Consider the following 21,681-nt stretch of genomic DNA (forward strand, 5'->3'; position numbering starts at 1 on the left):
GTTTTGCAGAAGTTTTGCCTGAACACCATGGAGTTGGCTTCAAGGAGGACATGAGCATTTGTTCAATGATCCGCCTATTGAATCCAGAGGATGCAGTTGAAGTGTTGATGGAATTTATTTAGCGCTCTTATGTCACTGACGGGCAGTCCAGGTTTCACTGTAGTGCAGAGTGTGGTGACAACAACTGCTCTGTACACTTTGACTTTTCTTGACTTGTGGAGGTCTTTATTGTCAAACATTTGCTGCCTTTGTTTGTAAAAGGCTGAGCTGGCGCAGCTGATCCAATGTTGGGTCTCCTCGCCAATGGTGGCCGCCAAAGTGAGGGAAATATTTAGTATAGTCCAGAGACACTCCTTCAACATACATTGGGGGGTGGAATATCTGGCTGACTAGGTGTGGGTTGGTATATGCTTTTTCTTTTGGCAACATTCAAGGGCCGTCTTAATGAATCAGTGAAGTCCATTGTCGAACATTTTGTTGTATCCCATGACTGAGCCATTCATCGTTCAGTAGTCACACCAAACGCAACCTTGATGCAGAACCATAGAAAAGTTACTGTACAAAAAAAAGAGGCCATTTAGCCCATCATGTCTGTGACGGCTGTAAAAGAGAAAAAAAAATTAGATGCCCATTCTAATCTACCTTCAGGCATCCGTTCCGTACCTTGAAGGTTTCAGCACATCCAGGTACCTTTTAAATGAGTTGAGGGTTTGTGCCTCCGCCACCAAATGAGGAAGCAAATTCCAAACACCCACCACCCTCTGGGTGAGGAAGTTTTTCCTCATGTTCCCTCTAATCCTTCTGCCAATCACCTTAAATCTATGTTTCTGGTAATTGACCACTTCATTAGGGGAAACAGGACATCCCTGTCTACTCTATCCAGGTCCCTCAATCTTGTACACCTCAATCAGGTCACCCCTCAGCCTCCTCAGTCCCAAGGAAAACAACCCCAGCCTATTTAATTTTTCATCAAAGCTGCAATTTTCAAGCCCTGGTAACATTCTTGTAAATCTGCTCTGCACTCTCTCCAGAGCAATTATGTCCTTCCGGTAACCTGGCGACCACAACACCAAATTCCAGCTGTGGCCTAATCAGCATTTTATACAGTTCCTGTATTCTGTACCTCACACAAAAAGGGAAAGTATCCATATGCTTTCTTTCCCACCTTATCCACCTGTCCTGCCACCTTCAGGGACCTGCTGACATGCACTCCAAGATCTCTCACTTCCTCTACCCCTCCCAATATATTCCCATTTATTCCCTAGCTTTGTTTGCCCTCCCCAAATGCATTATCTCACATTTCTCTGGATTGAATTCCATCCGTCACTTATCCATCCACTCAACCAAACCGTTGATATAATTCTGGAGCTTTTCTTTTCACTATCAACTAGACGGCCAATTTTTGTGTCATCTGCAAATTTCCCAACTATGTCGTCTACATTTAAGTCCAAATTATTAATATACACAACAAACAGCAAGGGACCCATCTGAACCCTGTGGAATGCCACTGGAAACCGTTTTCCATTTACAAAACCATCCATCAACCATTACCTTGTTTTCTAGAACTAAGTCAATTTTGGATCCAACTCTCACACATTCCCATGTCTCAAGGGCTTTTACTTTTCTGACCAGTCTGCCATGTCAGACCTCATCAAATGCCTTACTAAAATCCACGTAGACAACATCCACTGCACTAAGCTCATCAATCCTCCTTGTTACTTACTCAAAAAATTTGATTAAATTAGTAAGACACAACCTTCCCCTAACAAAACCATACTGACTATCCCTGATTAATCTGTTCCTTTCGAAGTGACAGTTTAGCCCATCTCTCAGAGTTGATTCTAATAATTTGCCCACCACCGAAGTCAGACTGACCGGCCTGTAATTATTTGGCATATCCCTTTCACCATTTAAAATAGTGCAATGTTCGCAGTCCTCCAATCCTCGGGTATCTCGCCGGTATCTAGTGAGGATTGGAAAATGATCCTGAGTGGATCCGCTATTTCCTCTCTGGCTTCCTTCAACAGCCTGGGATACCATCTAGCCCTGGTAATTTGTTCACCTTCAAGGATATCAGTCCCTCCAGTACAACCTGTCTCACTATGCTTATTGTATCTAATATGTCCCAGTCTTTAACTAGAATATCTGTATCATCCCCCTCCTTAGTGAAGACAGAGACAAAGTACTCATTGAGAACCCTGCCCACATCTTCAGCATCAATACATAAGTTACCATGTACATCTCTGATAGGCCCTAGCCTTTCCTTAGTTATTCTTTTTCTCAATGTGCTGGTAAAACATTTTTAGCTTTTCTTGGATTTTACCTGCTGATATTTTTTACATATCCTCTCTTTGCTTTCCTAATTACTTTTTTTATTTCACCCCTGTACTTTCTATACTCCTCTAAGATTTCTAGAGTATTAAGTTTGTTATGACTGTCATAAGCTTACTTTTTCTGCTTAAGCTTACCTCGTATGCTTTGAGATAACCAGGGGGCTCTAGATCTGGCAGGACCACCCTTTTTCTTTGTGGGGGCATGTCTACACTATGCCCATAGAATCTTGCTTTTGAATGCCTCCCACTGATCTGTCACCGATTTCCTGTCAAGTAGCTACACCCAGTCCATTTTTGCCAGATCACCTTTCAGCTTCATAAAATTTGTCTTTCCCATGTTAGAACTTTTACTCCTGTTCTAACTTTATCCTTTTTCCATAATTATGCTAAATCTAACTGTATTAAAGTTACTATCTCCAAAAAAGGTCACCCACGACTATTTCAACCACTTGCCTAGCTTCATTTCCTAAGGCTGAATCTAGAATTGCACTCCTCGTTGGGCGGCTTACATGCTGGCTAAAAAAGTTCTCTTGAATGTCGTTTAAGAATTTTGTGCCCTCTGTGCCTATTACACTGCTCACTTCCCAGTTGATATTAGGGTAGTTGAAATCCTCAACTATTATTACTCTATTGTTTTTGTACTCAAATTTGCCTACATATTTGCTCTTCTATCTTCCCCTCATTATGTGAGGTGTCCATTTAAAATTTACCTATTTTCTGGCAGGAGGACCAGTTTCAGGAAGCATTTTACATTTTGTCAGAGGGGCTGTATGGAACCATTTCAATTCATAGATATAGTAGCATGGGGAAATTAGACTCAAACCATTCCAATTAATTTTCTAATGTAGGGATAGCAGGTATAAGTATCAAAGAAACATTCTGCACTTAAAAAAAAGACATATTGACAATGGGACCTGAAAATAGGCATGGAAAAGTTCAGAAATGTGGCCACAAGGAGCCATTTTAATTTGTGAATAAAACATTTAGGGTTGTGGGCAGAGACAAGAGCAGAGCAATTTTAAGTCCATAAAAGCAGCAGGCCCAGCAAAGAAATGACATGGAATTTTGGCAATAGGATCAGGGAAAGGAGTATCATGAACAAAGCCATTTAAGATCAGAAAAAGCAACAGGACTGGCAGGAGGGAATGAGCTGCAGACCTACTTATTTCAATTTATCAAAGGCATCTGCAAGGCCAGAGGGAAAGATAAACATGTTTTCAAATAGGTTGTTTGGTTTCCTGGTGTGCGTTCTGTGGTCAGCAGAGTATACGGGAGAACATTCTCCTTCTGCGCTGTAAACTTTCTATGCTTTCTACAATGAGGAAGGTGCGACAGCAACTGCCTACTATCGAAGGGTGTACAATCGCAGTGTGAGTCCATGTTGATTTTATGCTTCTCTCATTACAAATGTTGAGATAAAATGTATGATTCAAAAATAATGACAAGAAAGATTAACATACAGGAAGTGCATGGCCACACGGAAGATTAACATACAGGAAGTGCATGGCCACACGGAAGATTAACACACAGGAAGTGCATGGCCACTTGGAAGATTAACATACAGGAAGTGCATTGCCATTTGGAAGATTGACATACAGGAAGTGTATTGCCATTTGGAAGATTGACATACAGGAAGTGTATTGCCATTTGGAAGATTGACATACAGGAAGTGCATGGCCATTTGGAAGATTAACATACAGGAAGTGCATGGCCATTTGGAAGATTAACATACAGGAAGTGCATGGCCACATGGAAAATTAACATACAAGTAAGTGCATGGCCACATGGAAAATTAACATACAGGAAGTGCATTGCCATTTGGAAGATTGACATACAGGAAGTGCATTGCCATTTGGAAGATTGACATACAGGAAGTGCATTGCCATTTGGAAGATTGACATACAGGAAGTGCATTGCCATTTGGAAGATTGACATACAGGAAGTGCATTGCCATTTGGAAGATTGACATACAGGAAGTGCATTGCCATATGGAAGATTGACATACAGGAAGTGCATGGCCATATGGAAGATTAACATACAGGAAGTGCATGGCCATATGGAAGATTAACATACAGGAAGTGCATGGCCATATGGAAGATTAACATACAGGAAGTGCATGGCCATATGGAAAATTAACATACAGGAAGTGCATGGCCATATGGAAGATTAACATACAGGAACGTACTGCCATATGGAAGATTAACATACAGGAAGTGCATTGCCATTTGGAAGATTGACATACAGGAAGTGCATTGCCATTTGGAAGATTGACATACAGGAAGTGCATTGCCATATGGAAGATTGACATACAGGAAGTGCATGGCCATATGGAAAATTAACATACAGGAAGTGCATGGCCATATGGAAGATTAACATACAGGAAGTGCATGGCCATATGGAAGATTAACATACAGGAAGTGCATGGCCATATGGAAAATTAACATACAGGAAGTGCATGGCCATATGGAAGATTAACATACAGGAACGTACTGCCATATGGAAGATTAACATACAGGAAGTGCATGGCCATATGGAAGATTAACATACAGGAAGTGCATGGCCATATGAAAAATTAACATACAGGAAGTGCATGGCCATATGAAAAATTAACATACAGGAAGTGCATGGCCATATGGAAGATTAACATACAGGAACGTACTGCCATATGGAAGATTAACATACAGGAAGTGCATGGCCATATGGAAGATTAACATACAGGAAGTGCATGGCCATATGGAAAATTAACATACAGGAAGTGCATGGCCATATGGAAAATTAACATACAGGAAGTGCATGGCCATATGGAAGATTAACATACAGGAATGTACTGCCATATGGAAGGTTAACATACAGGAAGTATATTGCCATGTGGAAGATTAACATACAGGAAGTGCATGGCCATATGGAAGATTAACTTACAGGAAGTGCATGGCCATATGGAAGATTAACATACAGGAAGTGCATGGCCATATGGAAGATTAACTTACAGGAAGTGCATGGCCATATGGAAGATTAACATACAGGAAGTGCATTTCCATATAGAAGATTAACATACAGGAAATGTATGCCACATGGAAGACTTAACACTGTATATATAAAATACTGAATGAAGCAAGATGGATCTCTCCTGTGTTCACAATTTTACTTCAGTAATTACCAGAAAACAGCCTCCAGACCTGAAGGAGTGATGTTCTGTTTAATGAAATCTTGGAAGTTTTTGCATGTTTTAGAGAATCCATGCTGAAATAGCTTGACACGATAAAAGCTTTAATTGAAAACTTAGATATGCTGTAAACCTGATGTCCAAATTGTTCCAATAAAAGATTACTTTGCAAAACACCAAGTAAATTAAGGATATAAAAATCAGTAATAAACTTAACTTCTGTGGTTTTCACTTACCTCTCTATGGACTTGTGAATTCGTCTCCACTGAGGATAATGTGCTTCTTGTTCAAAACCACCTCCTTTGGTTCTGGCTTGCTGAGCGGCATTAGCTGATCTTGTATCAATGATATAACCACGTTTCCCTGCCCGCAGAGTGGCATTAATCAACTTCTCATCTTCTTTACACCGTCTTCCATTGGTTCCAGTCAATGGCTGTGCACTGCGCATCATTACCTAAAAAATTGTTTCATTATTAAATTGAAAATGAAAGAATGGCTATCCCCTTACATTGGCATCTAAATTAAGATTAGCTTTCAGGACAAGATAAAGCACAAAACTCTCTCAAGTATGGGAATCTAACCATTTTGCATAGTCAGATGTGGGCTTGAAATTTATGGACAGAACAGGAACCTTTACACTTTGATCTGTGTACAGAAAGAAGTACTTCTTACTCATAGCAAGAATAAAACAGCAATTTGGGCAACAGGTTTTCAAACTAAGGTGTTCATAAGCAGGTCTCAAGTGCTCCCCAAGTCAGAGGAGTCTATTTGCTGACATGCTAGCATATTATTTCTGTTGCTGTATATGCACACACCAATAAAAAAAAGTTGGCATTATTGGTCTCATTGAAATTGCCTTTCAAAGTTTAGTACTCAGGTTGCTTTCCACCAGAGCCAACAATAGGTAAAATGCACAGGACAGTATTAACACATCTCTGAGAAGGAAGAAAAAGATGTATTGGATTGTCTTTCATCCACCCACCTTGAAATAGTTGCTCTTCCAAATTTTGGTGTTGTGACTGATTTTCGATTGCCACTGCTCCAGTGTTCAATTACCAAGTCATTTCTGCCAGTCTCTGCCGCCCTGATCCTGCAGCTTTGAGGCCCTGCTAGTCAGCTGCTTCCATTATGCTAAGCTGATCCCTGCCTGAAGCCTGATGTAGGCTGCTACTGTTTGCTGTCCTTCAGCCAGCTGTTCCTTGACTCGTCAAGACTAAATAAATGCATATATTTAAATTACGCAATACAATAAATGTAACAAAAAACTTGGTCAAATAATATAATTACAAAGTTTAAGTCACCTGTGCCAGGTGGCTGCCTTCTTGAATTTTCATCTGAACTCCCTTAACAAAGTAATCAGTTAAAGCTTTACTATCCAACTTTGGTTATATATTATGGCATAATCTTTTAGGAAACTATTAATGTAAGCAGTTTTGCTGCAACTTGAAACTTGGCTAACTGGTTTTCCTTAGTTAAAATGACTCAAGACACAGCTCGATGGGACACTGAGGGCACAAGATGAAATCAATTGGAATTTTGAGTGTGCAACTGGTGTGATTGACGTGACTAGCCAAGACAAGAAGAAAGGCACACGACCCAGCAATGCCTATGCTTCTCAGAAAACCTATCTAACTCAGCTCTGGAACAATCTCCCACTCAGTTATATAACAGGAGTAATTTATCCAAATGTTCAGCTATTCAACATCAAAATCTGCTCTACAATATGAGTTCAAACTGCCATTCTGTCCCCATCCAAGAAGCTAGATTAGCCTTTCCGACCTAGAGCAAATTTGAGCTTTAAGCACTGAACTACAACCCCCAATTTCACTGAACTCCAAATCTTACTGTAATCTCTCCAGCAAGAAATCTACAACAGTGATAAAGGCAATCTCCCTTGCCAATCAGCTGCTGTAGGAGAGATAGTTAGCTCATCACAACCCCTAAAACCCCAGCCTCTACTTTATCCACTGCTCTGAATTGTAAACACACCCTTCTACCTTCCACATACCCCTCCTCTTCAATTCTTTATTCATCTTCTCCATCTGCCTCCTCTTCATCTTCTCCATCTGCCTCCTCTTCATCTTCTCCATCTGCCTCCTCTTCATCTTCTCCATCTGCCTCCTCTCCCCATTCCTTTTCTATTCTTTTCTCTTCACCTCCCCTCACTACCTCGTCTCCCCTTTCCCTCCTTCTCTCTCCAAACCTCTTTCCCTCAGTGAAAATATTAAAATAACAACATACTATTGCAACTTTAAAACGGAGATGAAGTTACATCTGTATGCTCTGGCCTAATACTGCACAACAGACAGGTCCACTTCACCCAAAATCTCATGTCTTGTGGTCACAGGAGATCTTGTTTTGTAGGCTGCAGACTCCATTGAAAATTCCTGCAAAAACATTTCTTATGGGAACAACAATCTTAATGGCAACACCTCCCTGTTAAAGCAACCTCTAACAGGAGTTTCACTGTTAAATTTTATGATTTACCCACAAAGGTTCCATGATGGACTCAATCTCCTGCCACAACTACTCTTGCACAGCTCCATCTGCTGGATTGTAAGAAGTAGTTAAAATTTTAAAATCAAATTCTACCTTTAAAATTAGCTTTACCTTCACAAAGGCACTACTGAAGACAGGGCCTGAAAATTCCCATACCTGCCTGATTGGGCCTTGACAGAAACAAGAAACTTAACTCTTAAGGAAGAAAATATTAAAAGCAGCCAAGAAAAAAAAAACAAAATTTGAAAGTTACCTCATGTATATATTGATTACAATACAGGCAGAAGAGCTAAAAAATCTAAGTGGCAACACAAGCCTATTAATAGTTCAAATACTTCCAGTTGTTTCATCTTTCAGGATGTTGTAATTATTTTTTGATAGAGAGCTGAATATCATACAGACAGATATGCTCCCTACTCGAAAACTAAGCTGCCAAGGAGACAAGAAGCACTTAGGCTAGATGAACGTAATCTGATGCGTCCATCAGCTCCCACATTGCCATACTGATGGCACGTCTCACTGTAATCAAATGCTCCAGACAGAGCCAACCAATTGTGATGGTGAAGCAATTCTAAAAAAAATCATTTTGAGATGGGCGATAATGACAGTTATCACCAAATCCTCTCAATCTTAACAGTAACAAGAAATCACATTCATATTACTGTTAGAAAATAAATAGCTGCAAAATTTGCAGACTTCTCATTTTCTTAGTTCTGCTGCAGGTGTCTGCATTTTCTATATGCCTAAAGTAAATGAGCTTTTTTTTTAAAAAAAAACTTCAATATTCTCCTATATGGTTTCATTGATACAGAAACACCATCCAGTATTTGGCCCAAGTAACCATTCTTTTCATGTGGTCAGTGGAGTGTTGCACCCGAGAGGATATCAAAGCCATCCTTAGCCCTCAAAGCATGTCCACACAGCCATACTTTAACAGGTTACTAAAGGGGGGGGAACCATTAGGATTTCAGCAGAATGCAATTGTAGGGGGTTCCTGGCCTGTTGCAAGACATAGCAGATTTGTTTCGAAAATGGACCCTCTCGAAGAATAATAGTATAGAGTTAGTGTCCGTCCAGCTGCCATGGTTGGATTTGAACCCGTGAGCCTGGGTTTCTAGACTACTAATCCAGTGACATTATCACTATGCCACCGTCTCCCCATAAATTTACAAACTGATGAATGTGTTAGCAGCTTATTAGAGATTGTCTCGAGCTCCTATAACGTAGCTCCCATTTTTTTGCCCAAAGGCACGTGTTGTGGGAAACAACTTAAATGAGGGCAATCATAGAGTTATGAAGAAAGAGTTGTGTAAAGTGGGCTGGGAAAATCGACTAACGGGAAGGTCAGTGGATGAGCAGTGGCAGACATTTAAGCAGATATTGCATAATGTGCAGCAAAAATTTATCCTGGTCAAAAAGAAGGACTCGATGAGAAGGATGAATCACCCTTGGTTAACAAAGGTAGTCAAGGAGAGTATCCAATCAAAAGCTAAGGCATACAAAGCAGCGAAAACTAGTGGTAGGCCAGAGGATTGGGAATTTCTTTAGGAACCAGCAGCAGATGACTAAAAAGCAATTAAAGAGGGAGAAAAATTATGAAAGCAAATTGGTAAGAAATATAAAAACAAACGGCAAGAGCTTCTATGGGTATATAAAAAGATAGTGGCTAAAGTGAACGTGGGACCCTTGGAGGATGTGACTGGAGAATTGATAACAGGGAACAGAGAAAAGGCAAATCATTTAAACCAATATTTTGCATCGGTCTTCATGGTAGAGGATGCTATAAACATCCCAAAGATATCAGATAAGCAACGAGCTAAAGGTAGGAAAGATCTTGTAACAGTCTCTATCACCAGGGAAAGTATTTGACAAGCTAATGGGACTAAAGGCAGGCAAGTCACCAGGGTTTGATGCCTGCATCCAAGGGTTTTAAAGGAAGTGGCTGCAGAGATAATGGAGGCTTGGTCAAAATAATCCAGAACTCACTGGATTCCAGGAGGGTCCCAGTGGATTGGAAAACCACTAATGTGACATCCCTGTACAAGAAGGGAGAGAGACAAAAAGCAGGAAACTATAGGCCAGTCAGCCTAACATCTGTCATTGGGAAAATGCTAGAGTCAATTGTTAAGGAAGAAATAGCAGGACATTTAGAAAAGCTTAACGCAATCAAACAGAGTCACAACATGGTTTTGTGAAAGGGAAATAATATTTGACAAATTGGCTAGAATTCTTTGAGGATATGACAAGCAGAGTTGATAAAGGGGAACCGGTAGATCTAGTGTCTTTGGATTTCCAGAAGGCTTTCAATAAGGTGCCACATAAAAGATTATTGCACAAGGTAGGAGCTATCAGTATTTTTGGGAGGGGGGGGGGGGGGGGGGGGGGCGTAATATATTAGCATGGATTGAGATAAAAGCAAAGTACTGCAGATGCTGGAAATCTAGAACAAAAATACCTGGAAAAACTCAGCAGGTCTGACAGCACCTGTGGAGCGGGACTCGAAACATCAACTGTAACCCTCTTCACAGATGCTGTCAGGCCTGCTGAGTTTTTCCAGGTATTTTTGTTTTTGTTCTAGCATGGATTGAGGTTAACACACAGACGACAAAGGGTTGGGATTAATGGGTTGTTTTCAGATTGGAAAGACGTAACTCGTGGAGTGCCACAAGGATCAGTCCAAGGGCTTCAATTATTTTCTATCTATATTAATGATTTGTAGGATAGGGCAGGGTGTAATGTAGCCAAATTGCTGATGATACAAAAATAGGTGGGAGGGCATGTTGTGATGTGGGCATAAGGAATCTGCAAGAGGATATAGATACGTCCAGTGAATGGGCAAAAACTTGTCAGATGGAGTTTAATGTTGGAAAGTGTGAGGTCATGCACTTTAGTAGGAAGAATCAAAAGGCAGACCATTATTTAAAGGGAGAGAGACTCCAAATAAGTGCAGCACAGCAGGATCTGGGTGTTCTTGTGTATGAAACACAAAGTTAGCATACAGGTACAGCAAGTAATTAAGGCGGCAAATGGAATTTTGACCTGTATCGCTAGGCGGTTGGAGTTTAAAAATAGTGAAGTCTTGGGTGTTGGTGAGGCCGCACCTGGAGTACTGTGTACAGTTTTTGTCCCCATATGTAAGAAAGGATATACTGGCATTGGAGGCAGTTCAAAAGGATGAAGGGGTTGACTTATCAAGAACAGCTAAACTGGTTAGGCCTTTATTCATTAGAGTTTAGAATAATGAGGGGTGATCTTTTTGAAACGTACAAGATTCTGAGGGGGCTTGACAGGGTAGATGTTGAGAAGATGTTTCCACTAGTAGGGGAATAGTTACAGAATAAGGGGAAACTCATTTAAAATGGAGATGCGAAGGAATTTCTTCTCTCAGAGGGTAGTGAATGTCTGGAATTCTCTGCCCCAGAGAGTTGTGGAGGCTAGACCACTGAAAGTATTTAAAGAGGAGGTAGACAGATTTATGAAATATCAGGGAATTGAGGGCTAAGAGGAGCTGGCATGGAAGAGGAGTTGAGGCCCAGGGGAGATCAGCCATAATCTCTTTGAAAGGCACGGCTGGCTTGAGGGGCCAAATGGTCTACGCCTGCTCCTATTTTTCATGTTACATATTTTCAAAAAAAAATTAAATTTCTGTTATTTTGCAGAGCTTCGTTAGATCTTATTTTTGGAAAATTCGGATCAGACCTAGAGAAATATAGTTGCTTTGCTATTGGTTTTCCTGCAAATTCAATGCAACACCAAATGTCAAAACAAATCCATCTCAAGGTTTGGGAACATGCTAGGTTAAGTAAACAAAATGCCAATTAGAAATAACAAAATACATTTACATCTGATTCAACCCAGGCCAGATTCAAATATGAAATGACAACTTGCACCACAATGCAGTACCATTGAGCTGACAATATATTGGGTCTTGTACAATTTTGCCCACATCAAGCCACTCCTAAAATGCTTAAATATGCCTCATGTCAATCTTACACATAATTTGAACCAAAATGAGGATGCTGTTCATTTTTTTCTCTAATCCAAAGATACTGATGCCAACTACAGTCACAATGGTGAGGCACTGCTCTCTTAACAGAGATGGGGTTGGTGAAACATCTGAGACATATCCCAATATGAAAGGGCAAGAACTGAATTTTTGCTTTGAACTTAGGAAATATCATTCAATCTAAGCAATATCTGGAATACCTCACAATTCAGACACTCTCTGCACAAAGATAGGCTGCTCCTCAAGAAAGTCAGAGGAACTACAAAGTAGTGAACATCCCACACAGCAGTACACAAAGAACAATGTCAGGTCAATGCAAGTCCCAAGACCACAACTACAAGGCTCTCAACAACACTGAACCAACCAAAATCTCAGCAAAACACTCTGGTTACAATTGCTTTACAATCTGATAAAATATTATTTTGCTCCCAAAAATATGCATAATCTAGATAATGGAAAAAACAACAATACAAAACTTAACATGCAAATAGCAAAGTAGTGGGTAAATAGCATTAATGATATCTGCAAGGCCTGTTGTACTGGTCAAGTGATGTATTAGTTACAATTGTCTCTATTACACCGATGGGGAATTTGGAAGTGCAATCCGGGTCTAGGGCTATCCATGAGCAATGCCACAACAGATTTTCATGTATTGATTAATGTCAATTTATTTTAAACAGACATTTGGAGGGGTGAAATTCCCTGTGTATTTTGTTATGGTCCTGGATCAGACCTACAAGTTTTTGGTACAATCCAGTTAGGGACCAGTAGGTAAAGTTTGAGATCAAAAGGTCCTTACTAAGTGAATAAAGCCACAAGATTCCATGGTTTCTGAACAAATAAAATCTGCTTGACTGACTTTAAAGTTTAACAATTTACAAAATCTATCTTATACTCTAACATTCATGGCACATGTAAATTAACGTGCAAACTGTGGTCAACCACACCACATTACACAATAAATGGCAGATGCAATGAAGACAGATCCCACCGATCTCTCAGCAACCCACCCAGACATCAGAGTCAACCAAATTTGTTGAAACTCACTCCCTCTCTCTCTCAATACAAACAGTCTTCAACTTCAAAGATCTAACCTCAGAATTCTTCCAAAAGCCGCTCTGCCTCAGACTGTCTCAATGACTGCTTACCTCCTAGAGTCTCAATCTCATCTCCCAGGACTGCATTCCCCTGGATTCTTGAATCTGCACTCCAGTACCAACTCAAACACAACATCAGTTCTTCAGCCACACTGAGCAGAAGGCTACTGGTCCAAAGGATAACCTTTGCCCCAGTGGTCAAAAGCATGGAGACACAGAGCTGCTTTTCAGCTCTCCAGAGCTATTCCTGCGCCCTGACGACTTGAAGCCTGCCAGTTGCAGCACTTTTACTGCTCAGAGCCCCTTTCTGGACTCCTCTCCCCAGTGGCTCTAACTGGTGGGTCTTTCCCTGGTTCTCCCACTCTCAGGGACCTCTCCCTGGCTTCACTCTTTGGGACCGCTCACTGTCACCTGTCCTGGGTTTCGTCAGTTATTGTGCCCTTCTCCTGGGTCCCACGATCAGGTTTTCCCCGTGGAGGCCCACTGGGCACTTGTCCTCAGCCCGAAGAACTCCAAATGCTGCACTGTTCATGCGCAGCCCCGTTCTGATCTGTATCAGGACTTGTAATTCCCAACCTCCACCTGACGACGAGCTAAATTTGGATCTCTTAATAATTTGCTCCCAGAAAAATACATAATCTGGTTGCAAAGCAACCCTGCATAAAAGATTGAGCAAACAAATGCACTGAGTTACTCTATGGTGAAATTTCTTCTACTTTTATGCCAGCATGTCAATCCCTCCCCCGATTTCTCCCTGGTTTGCTATAATGGCTCCACCATCAGGCTAAACAGTTGCACAAATATATTTCCTTCAATTACACAGGTTTAAAATGGATGTTTAATTAAGCTAGGGTTCTATGTACAGCAAGAGTTATTTTTTCTGGCATTTTGAGATTTTTAGGCAGTTTAAAAAAAAGTCTATCCTCGAAAAAAACTGGCACCATGTTTTCTGTTTCTTCAACTATAATTTATGGCTCGAGTAGTGTTAAAAAGTGAAGTGTTTCCACGATTGCATGTTCTTTAAATCTGCTGTGTCTAATATGCTCAAATGATGGTTTGATGATTCAAGAACTCAGAAGAAATACATGGTCTAAGTTAAGTGCTTTCCTACCCCAGTAATGATTTTTATATTCTGGCATACATTAAATGAGATTATCACGAAGTTTAGGCATGAACTGAGATTGACAAAATGGGCATAATTTCATGTGTCACTTCTTATTATGCTGCAGAGGAAATTATACCCCTCTAGGAAGCAACTTATTTTCCCTTTAAGGGACAAAAGCCAATAGGAACAAAACACTTAAGACTAATCAAAAGAAACTGTTTAGAACAAAGCGCTCTGTACAAAGGAAAATGCCTACAGAAACTAAAATATTCAGTTATACAGTGCTGCCAAAACACTAATTACAGAATACCTGGGCTATGGGGCTGCTTGGCAATTATTTCCCGAGTTTACAGCAGCTCTAATGATAAATCTGCTGGCTAGCAGCATCATCTATGTGGTGAATATAGATAGTTTTTGCTGCATTGACCGTACAATCTTTTATATGGGTACCTTCCAAGCTTCTCAAAGTTCACTCCGTGTACAGAAATAATGTAAAAATCCTAATAATTTATACAAGTCACCATGAACTGGCCTTCCCTATTCATCAAAAACAGCAACTAAAGAGCTATAATGACTATAGAATTCAATAACCTTAGTAATTTTTGGCATTACTATTGGCTGTCAATTGATAGAAATTATGTTCTTCACAATTTCTTTTGCCAAGTCCTGCTTATTTTTAGAATAATTCATTTGAAATCAAATGTTGAGGTATTCAATACCAAGCAGCACTAATTCATTTGAACAATTTATGTTGCACACTGGGATATGATGATAATTTTATGGATGAAATCCTATGTGGTGCTAGAGAAGCAGAGTTTCATCAAATTTACAAAAATATTGCAGCATTCAGTTCCCAATTTGAATTCCCCATTTCAGTTTTTAGGACAGTTAGAAGGTATAACAGTGTGCATAGATGGTGGACAACTGGCCCAACCACCCTTCTGAAACATGCCTACTGTTTAATTGTTAAAGCATCATACTTATATATTGTAATGTGCCTTAGGAAATGTACTTAGGATTGTACAGCTGCTAAACTGAGCTCCAAGTTTCAGGTGGTATTAAATCCCATGGCACTGTTCAAAGAAACGTAGGGAGTTCACCGAATCCCTGATCAAAATCCCTCACTCAGCCAATATCACTACAAAAAGCAGATTAGCTGTCCATTTATTTGAATGTTCGTTAGATATTGTTACTGAAAGACAGTTATACAACAGATGCTGCACTTCAAAAGGAGTTCATTGAATGATGCACTTCTAGATGTTTCAACAGCACGATAATAAAGGGCTACGTTATTGCTTTTTTTCCTTGTGTCTTAAAATCATGTTACAATAACAAAAGGAAAATACAAATTCACCTGACTGGGTTTATGTTATCAAATACAAGATGCTTTAACAGCTAAAGCACAGGGGATTTATAATAATCCAGGAACAGCAAACTTTCCACTGGAGGTGCAAACAAATTATTTTTAACAAGTTACTTCATAAGGCTACAAATGAGATCTGTAACTTTCATTTTTGCCCCCTTTGTTAACAGTTAATCAGTCTGCTTAACACAGTGAAATATCTCAAGGCACTTCATAAAAGAGCTAAACAAAATTTGACAACAAGCCACCTAAAGAGATATTAGGACAGATAATCAATTTTCTCAAAACTTTTAAAATTTTTAAAGTAGCATCTCAAAAGTTGGAAAGTAAAAGCAGAGAGGTTTAGAAATCCAAATCCAAATCTCAGGGCTTAGGTAATTAAAGACATGACCAGAATGACTGCAGTGCAAATTCAGGAGAGAAGCATTCTGGGGTCACTCTCCCAAGACACAGCATGCAGTATAAAATATATATAAAATGTGTTTTTGTTATTTTCCGCATAAATTATGGTTCTCCTATGACTAAAAAACATTACTGCCTGGACCCAAAGCTTCTCCTAGAAGCGACAATGGCAAACTCAGCCCTGTTTACCGTGCAAAGTCATCCTTCCTAACATCTTGGAAGCTGTCTCACAATTAGTTAAGCAACAGCCTGACATAGTCATACTCACAGAACCATACTTTACAGATAATGCCCCAGACACGACCATCAACATCCCTGAGTATGCTACGTCTCACTAGCAGGAAAGGCCCACCAATGGTGGAGGCACAGTGGAATACAGTTGGGAGGGGGCTGCCTTGGGGGTCTTCAACATTAAGTCTCATAGCATCAGGTTAAACATGGGCAAGGAAACCTCCCGATTACATACTGCGCACTACCCCCCCCCCATTCTCCTCTCAGCTGATGATTAAATACTCATGTTGAACACCACTTGGAGGGAGGACTGAGGGTGGCAAGGGTGCAGAACGTACTCTGGGACTTCAATGTCCATCTCCAAGAGTGGTTCAGTAGAACCACTACAGACCGAGCTGGCCAAGTCCTAAAGGCCATAGTTGTTAGACTGGGTCTGCAGCAGGTGGTGAGGGAACCAACAAGAGGGAAAAACACACTTGACCCCATCCTCACCAACCTGCCGCAGATGCATCTGCCCATGACACGGTAGCGGTGACCACCACACAGACCTTGTGGAGACGAAGTCCTGCCTTCAGGTTGAGAATACCCCCCATCGTGTTGTATGGCATTACCACCGTACTAAATGGGATAGATTTTGAACAGATCTAGCAAGTCAAGACTGGGCATCCATGAGGCGTTATCGGCCATCAGCAGCAACAGAGTTGTAATCAATCACAATCTGTAACCTCCTGGCCTGGCATAGCTCCCACTCTACCATTACCACCAAACTAGGGGGTCAAACCTGGTTCAAGGAAGAGTGCAGGAGGGGATGCCAGGAGCAGCACCAGGCATACCTAAAAATGAGGTGTCAACCGGGTGAAGTTACACAGACTACATGCGTGCCAAACAGCATAAGCAGCAAGTGATAGACAGACTAAACAATTTCACAACCAAAGGATCAGATTGAGATCTGCAGTCCTGCCACAGAGTCAGTCATAGAGGTCTACAGCACTGAAAAAGGCCCTTCGGCCCATCGAGTCTGCGCTGGTCAAACAAGTACCTAACTATTCTAATCCCATTTTCCAGCACTAGGCCCATAGCCTGTATGCCATGGCATTGCAAGTGCACATCTAAATACTTCTTAAATGTTATGAGGGTTTCTACCTCTACCATCCTTTCAGGCAGTGAGTTACAGATTCTCACCATCCTCTGGGTGAAAAAATTCTTCCTCACATCCCCTCTAAACCTCCTGCCCCTTACCTTAAATCTCTGCCCCCTGGTTATTGATCCCTCCACCAAGGGGAAAAGTTCCTTCCTGTCTACCCTATCTATGTCCCTCAATTTTATACACCTCAATCATGACCCCATCAATTTCCTCTGCTCCAGGGAAAATAGCCCCAATCTATCCAATCTCTCCTCATAACTAAAACTCTCCAGCCCAGGCAACCTCCTGGTAAATCTCCTCTGCACTCTCTCTACTGCAATCACACCCTTCCTATAATGCTCGCAATACCATAGCTGTGGCCTAACCAGTCTTTTACACAGTTCCAGTATAACCTCCCTGCTCTTATGTACTGTGCCTCGGCTAATAAAGGCAAGTATCTCATATGCCTTCTTGACCACCTTATCTACCTGTCCCGCTACCTTAGAGGATCGGTGGACATGCACACCAAGGTCCCTCTGATCCTTGGTACTTCCCAGGGTCCTACCATTCATCATATATTCCCGTACGTTGTTTGTCCTGCCCAAGTGCATCACCTCACACCTTTCCAGATGAAATTCCATTTGCCGCTGAAATTTCATTCGGATGAGGTGATGCACATCCAGTCGCGAATAGTGGTGGACTCACTGGAGGATGAAGCTCCACAAATGATGGGGGAAGCTTAGCACATCAGTGCAAAAGACAAGGCTGAAGCACTTGCAACAATCTTCAGCCAGAAGTGCTGAGTGGATGATCCACCTTGGCCTCCTCCGGAGGTCCAGAGCACCACAGGTGCCAGTGTTCAGCTAATTTGATTCACTCCATGTGATATCCAAGAAACGTTTGAAGGCACTGGATACTGCAAAGGCTATGGGCTTTGGAAATATTCAGCAATAATATTGAAGACTTGTGTTTCTGAACTTGCTGCGCCCCTAGTCATGTTGGTCCAGTACAGCTACTACACTGGCATCAACCTGGAAATGTGGAAAATTGCCCAGTTATGGACAAATCCAATTCGGCCATATACCGCCCCAGTCTACTCTCGATCAGTTAATTGATGGAAGGGGTTATCAACAGTGCTATCAAGCAGCACTTGCTGAGCAATAATCTGCTCACCAATTCCCAGTTTGGGTTCCACCAGGGCCACTCAGCTCCTGGCCTCATTACAGCCTTGGTTCAAACATGGACAAAAGAGCTGAACTCCCGAGGTGAGATAAGAGTGACTGCCCTTGACATCAAGGCAGCATTTGACTGAATGTGGCATCAAGGAGCCCGAGCAAAACTGGAGTCAATAGGAATCAAGGGGGAAAACTCTCCACTGGTTGGAGTCATACTGAGCACAACAGGAGATGGTTGTGGTTGTTGGAGATCAATCATCTCAGTTCCAGGACATCACTGCAGGAGTTCCTCACAGTGGTATCCTAGGCCCAACCATCATCAGCTGCTTCATGAATGACCATCCTTCCATCAAAAGGTCAGAAGTGGGGATGTTTGCTGATGATTACACAATGTTCAGCACCATTCGCAACTCCTCAGATACTGAGGCAGTTCATGTCCAAATGCAGCAAGACCTGGACAATATCTAGGCTTGGGCTGACAAGTGGCAAGTAACATTCACACCACACAAGTGCCAGGCATCTCCAGCGAGAGAATCTAACTATCATCCCTTGACATTCATTAGCATTATCATCGCCAAATCCCGCACTAAATGTCCTGGGAGGGTTACCATTGACCAGAAACTGAATTGGACTAGCCACTTAAATACTGTGGCTACAAGAGGTCAGAGGCCAGGAATGCTGCAGTGAGGAACTCACTTCTTGACTCCCTGAAGCAGGTCCACCATCTGCAAGGCACAAGTCAGGAGTGTGATGGAATATTCTCCGCTTGCCTGGATGAGTGCAGCTCCAACAACGCAAGAAGCTTGACACCATCCAGGACAAAGCAGGCCACCTAATTGGCACTCCGTTCACAAACATTCACTCCCTCCACCACTCGCACAGTGGCAGCAGTGTGTACCATCTCCAAGATGGACTTCAGGGACTCACCAAGGCTCCTGAGGCACACTTTCAAAACACACAACCACTATCATCTAGAAGGACAAGGGCAGCAGATACATGGGAGCACCACCACCTGGAAGATCCCCTCCAAGCCATACACTACCCTGATTTGGAAATATATCACTTTACCTTAACTGTCACAAGATCAAAATCCTGGAACTTCCAGCCCAATAACGTTGTGGGTGTACCTACACCACATGGGCTAGAGCAGTTCAAGACGACCAACACCACCTTCTTTGGGGATTAGGGATGGGCAATAAATGCTGGTCTAGTCAGCAATGCCCACATCCCATGAATGAATTAAAAGAAAAGCAAAAACAATTGCAATCTCTCTCAATTTAATGAATGCTAACAATTCACCCATCAACCTGCCAAGGGCTGATGTAAGAGCCAATTAACACAAAAAATATAATTTGCTGTGCTTTACACTTAAGAATTACATTTCTTAGATAATGATATTTAAATGACTATCAAAGTTGAACCTGCATTTTATATTACCATGCTCAAGGGTTAATGCTAAATAAAGAATTTGTAGTCCATCTTCGTCTAAATTTTGGATTTAACATATCAGTCTGGTCTACATTATACTCAGGCAAACAGACACAAAGAAAATAATAAATCCAGGTTTCTTGAACAAAAGAAAGCAGGTAGATAATTAAATCCTGCAGCAACATGCAAAATTGTTGCAGTGAAAAGAAAGAAGATGAAGGGAAAGGACAGGGAGATCTCTCAGTTAAGTGACTGATCACCTCATTTTTAATGCATAAGCTGTTTTATTGATCTCAGTTTCTGATCAGGAGACAATAAACCTTGCCAGCTCATGTTGGGACATTACAGCTGAAAACCTACAGATGTTTCAGTCATGATTTCGACCTAAAAAAACTAAATTCAAAAGACAGAAATGATAAAAATAAAACATCACATATTGGTAATAAAACCAAAGTAGATGCTTACTTCAATGTTATTAGCGTATATCCACAGGCTTTTTCCATAAGGTTTTTAAATCACAATTTGAATTTTTAAAAAGATTTGAATGGTAATTATAAAATAGTAAGCCCCAAGAGGAGGCAGGTGAAACAGGTTTTAGATCATCTGTGAAGGGTCTCAACTTCTCATAACTACAGTGAGTTTCATGAAGGCCCACATTTCAAAAACAGTAGGAAGACCCAGTTTGTGTTAACAAATTGATTGGTTTTTGACAAAATTTCTTGTTCATTTCTTTTTCTATCAGTTATACCTAGACCTACTTGAAGTTCTGCATAGGTTAACAAATGTGTGAAAATGTGGTATATGTCTAAAGCTGATATTTCTGCTTCCTAAATATAGAAGCAACTACCACACTAGTTACAGTTTATAACAATAATCCAAATTACAGATTTGATTTTACTCAGGGAAAGTTTATTGGATGAAAATATAACACCAGAAATCTGTAGCCTGGAATAAGCATAGTGGAAGAACATTTTTACTACACTTTTATTTAAAAAAATAACAAGGTGGTGGCGATTAATGGGTGCGTGTTTGACTGGAGTCTATTTCCATTGGGGTTTCCACAGGGCTCAGTGCTAGATCCTTTGCTTTTTGTGGTGTATATATCAAAGATCTGGACTTGAATGTCAAGGCTATGATTGAGAAGCTTGGAGAAGATACAAAAATTGGCCATGTGGTTGATAATGGTGAAGAAAGCTGCAGACCGCAAGAAGATAGTCAGATGGGAAGAACAGCAGAAAATGGAGTTCAATCCGAAGCAGCGTGAGGTAATGTATTTGGAGAAGGCCAACAAGACAAGGGAACACAATAAATGGTATAGAAGCAAAGCAGAACAGATAGTCCTTGGCGTACATATCCACATGGAGGATGGTGAGGATGGTTGGATGGGTAGATAAAGTGGTCAAAAAGACATATGCAATACTTGCCTTTATCAGCTGACACACAGATTATAAGAGTTGGAAAGTGAATGCTGGAACTGTATCAAACACTTGTTAGGCCACAGCTGGAGTACTGAGTGCAGTTCTGGACACTACACAATAGGAAATGAATGATTGCTCCAGAGAGGATACAGAAGAGATTTGTGAGGATGTTGGCTGGAGTGGAGAATTTTAGTTATAAGGAAAGATTGGATATGCTAGAATTGTTTCCTTTAGAATATAGGGGACTGACTGAAGTGTATAAAATTATGAGGGCTCCAGAAGAGTGGAAGGCCCCATTCTCCTTGGCTGAGAGATCCCTAACCTGGGGCATATATTTA

At 41.0% G+C, this 21,681-nt stretch overlaps 1 protein-coding gene across 3 annotated transcripts in view; it reads right to left on the minus strand.

Moving 5' to 3' along the window:
* Positions 1-21,681, minus strand: part of mtmr9 (myotubularin related protein 9) — an 87,565-nt gene that overhangs the window by 34,845 nt on the left and 31,039 nt on the right. For all 3 annotated transcript variants that reach the window (XM_041188063.1, XM_041188062.1, XM_041188061.1), the window contains one exon: positions 5,733-5,950. In XM_041188063.1, coding sequence (XP_041043997.1) covers positions 5,733-5,950 — 218 coding nt within the window. The remainder of the gene's footprint in view (positions 1-5,732; positions 5,951-21,681) is intronic.

The sequence above is a fragment of the Carcharodon carcharias genome, chromosome 5 (genome assembly GCF_017639515.1).
Source record: "Carcharodon carcharias isolate sCarCar2 chromosome 5, sCarCar2.pri, whole genome shotgun sequence".
Lineage (NCBI taxonomy): Eukaryota > Metazoa > Chordata > Chondrichthyes > Lamniformes > Lamnidae > Carcharodon > Carcharodon carcharias.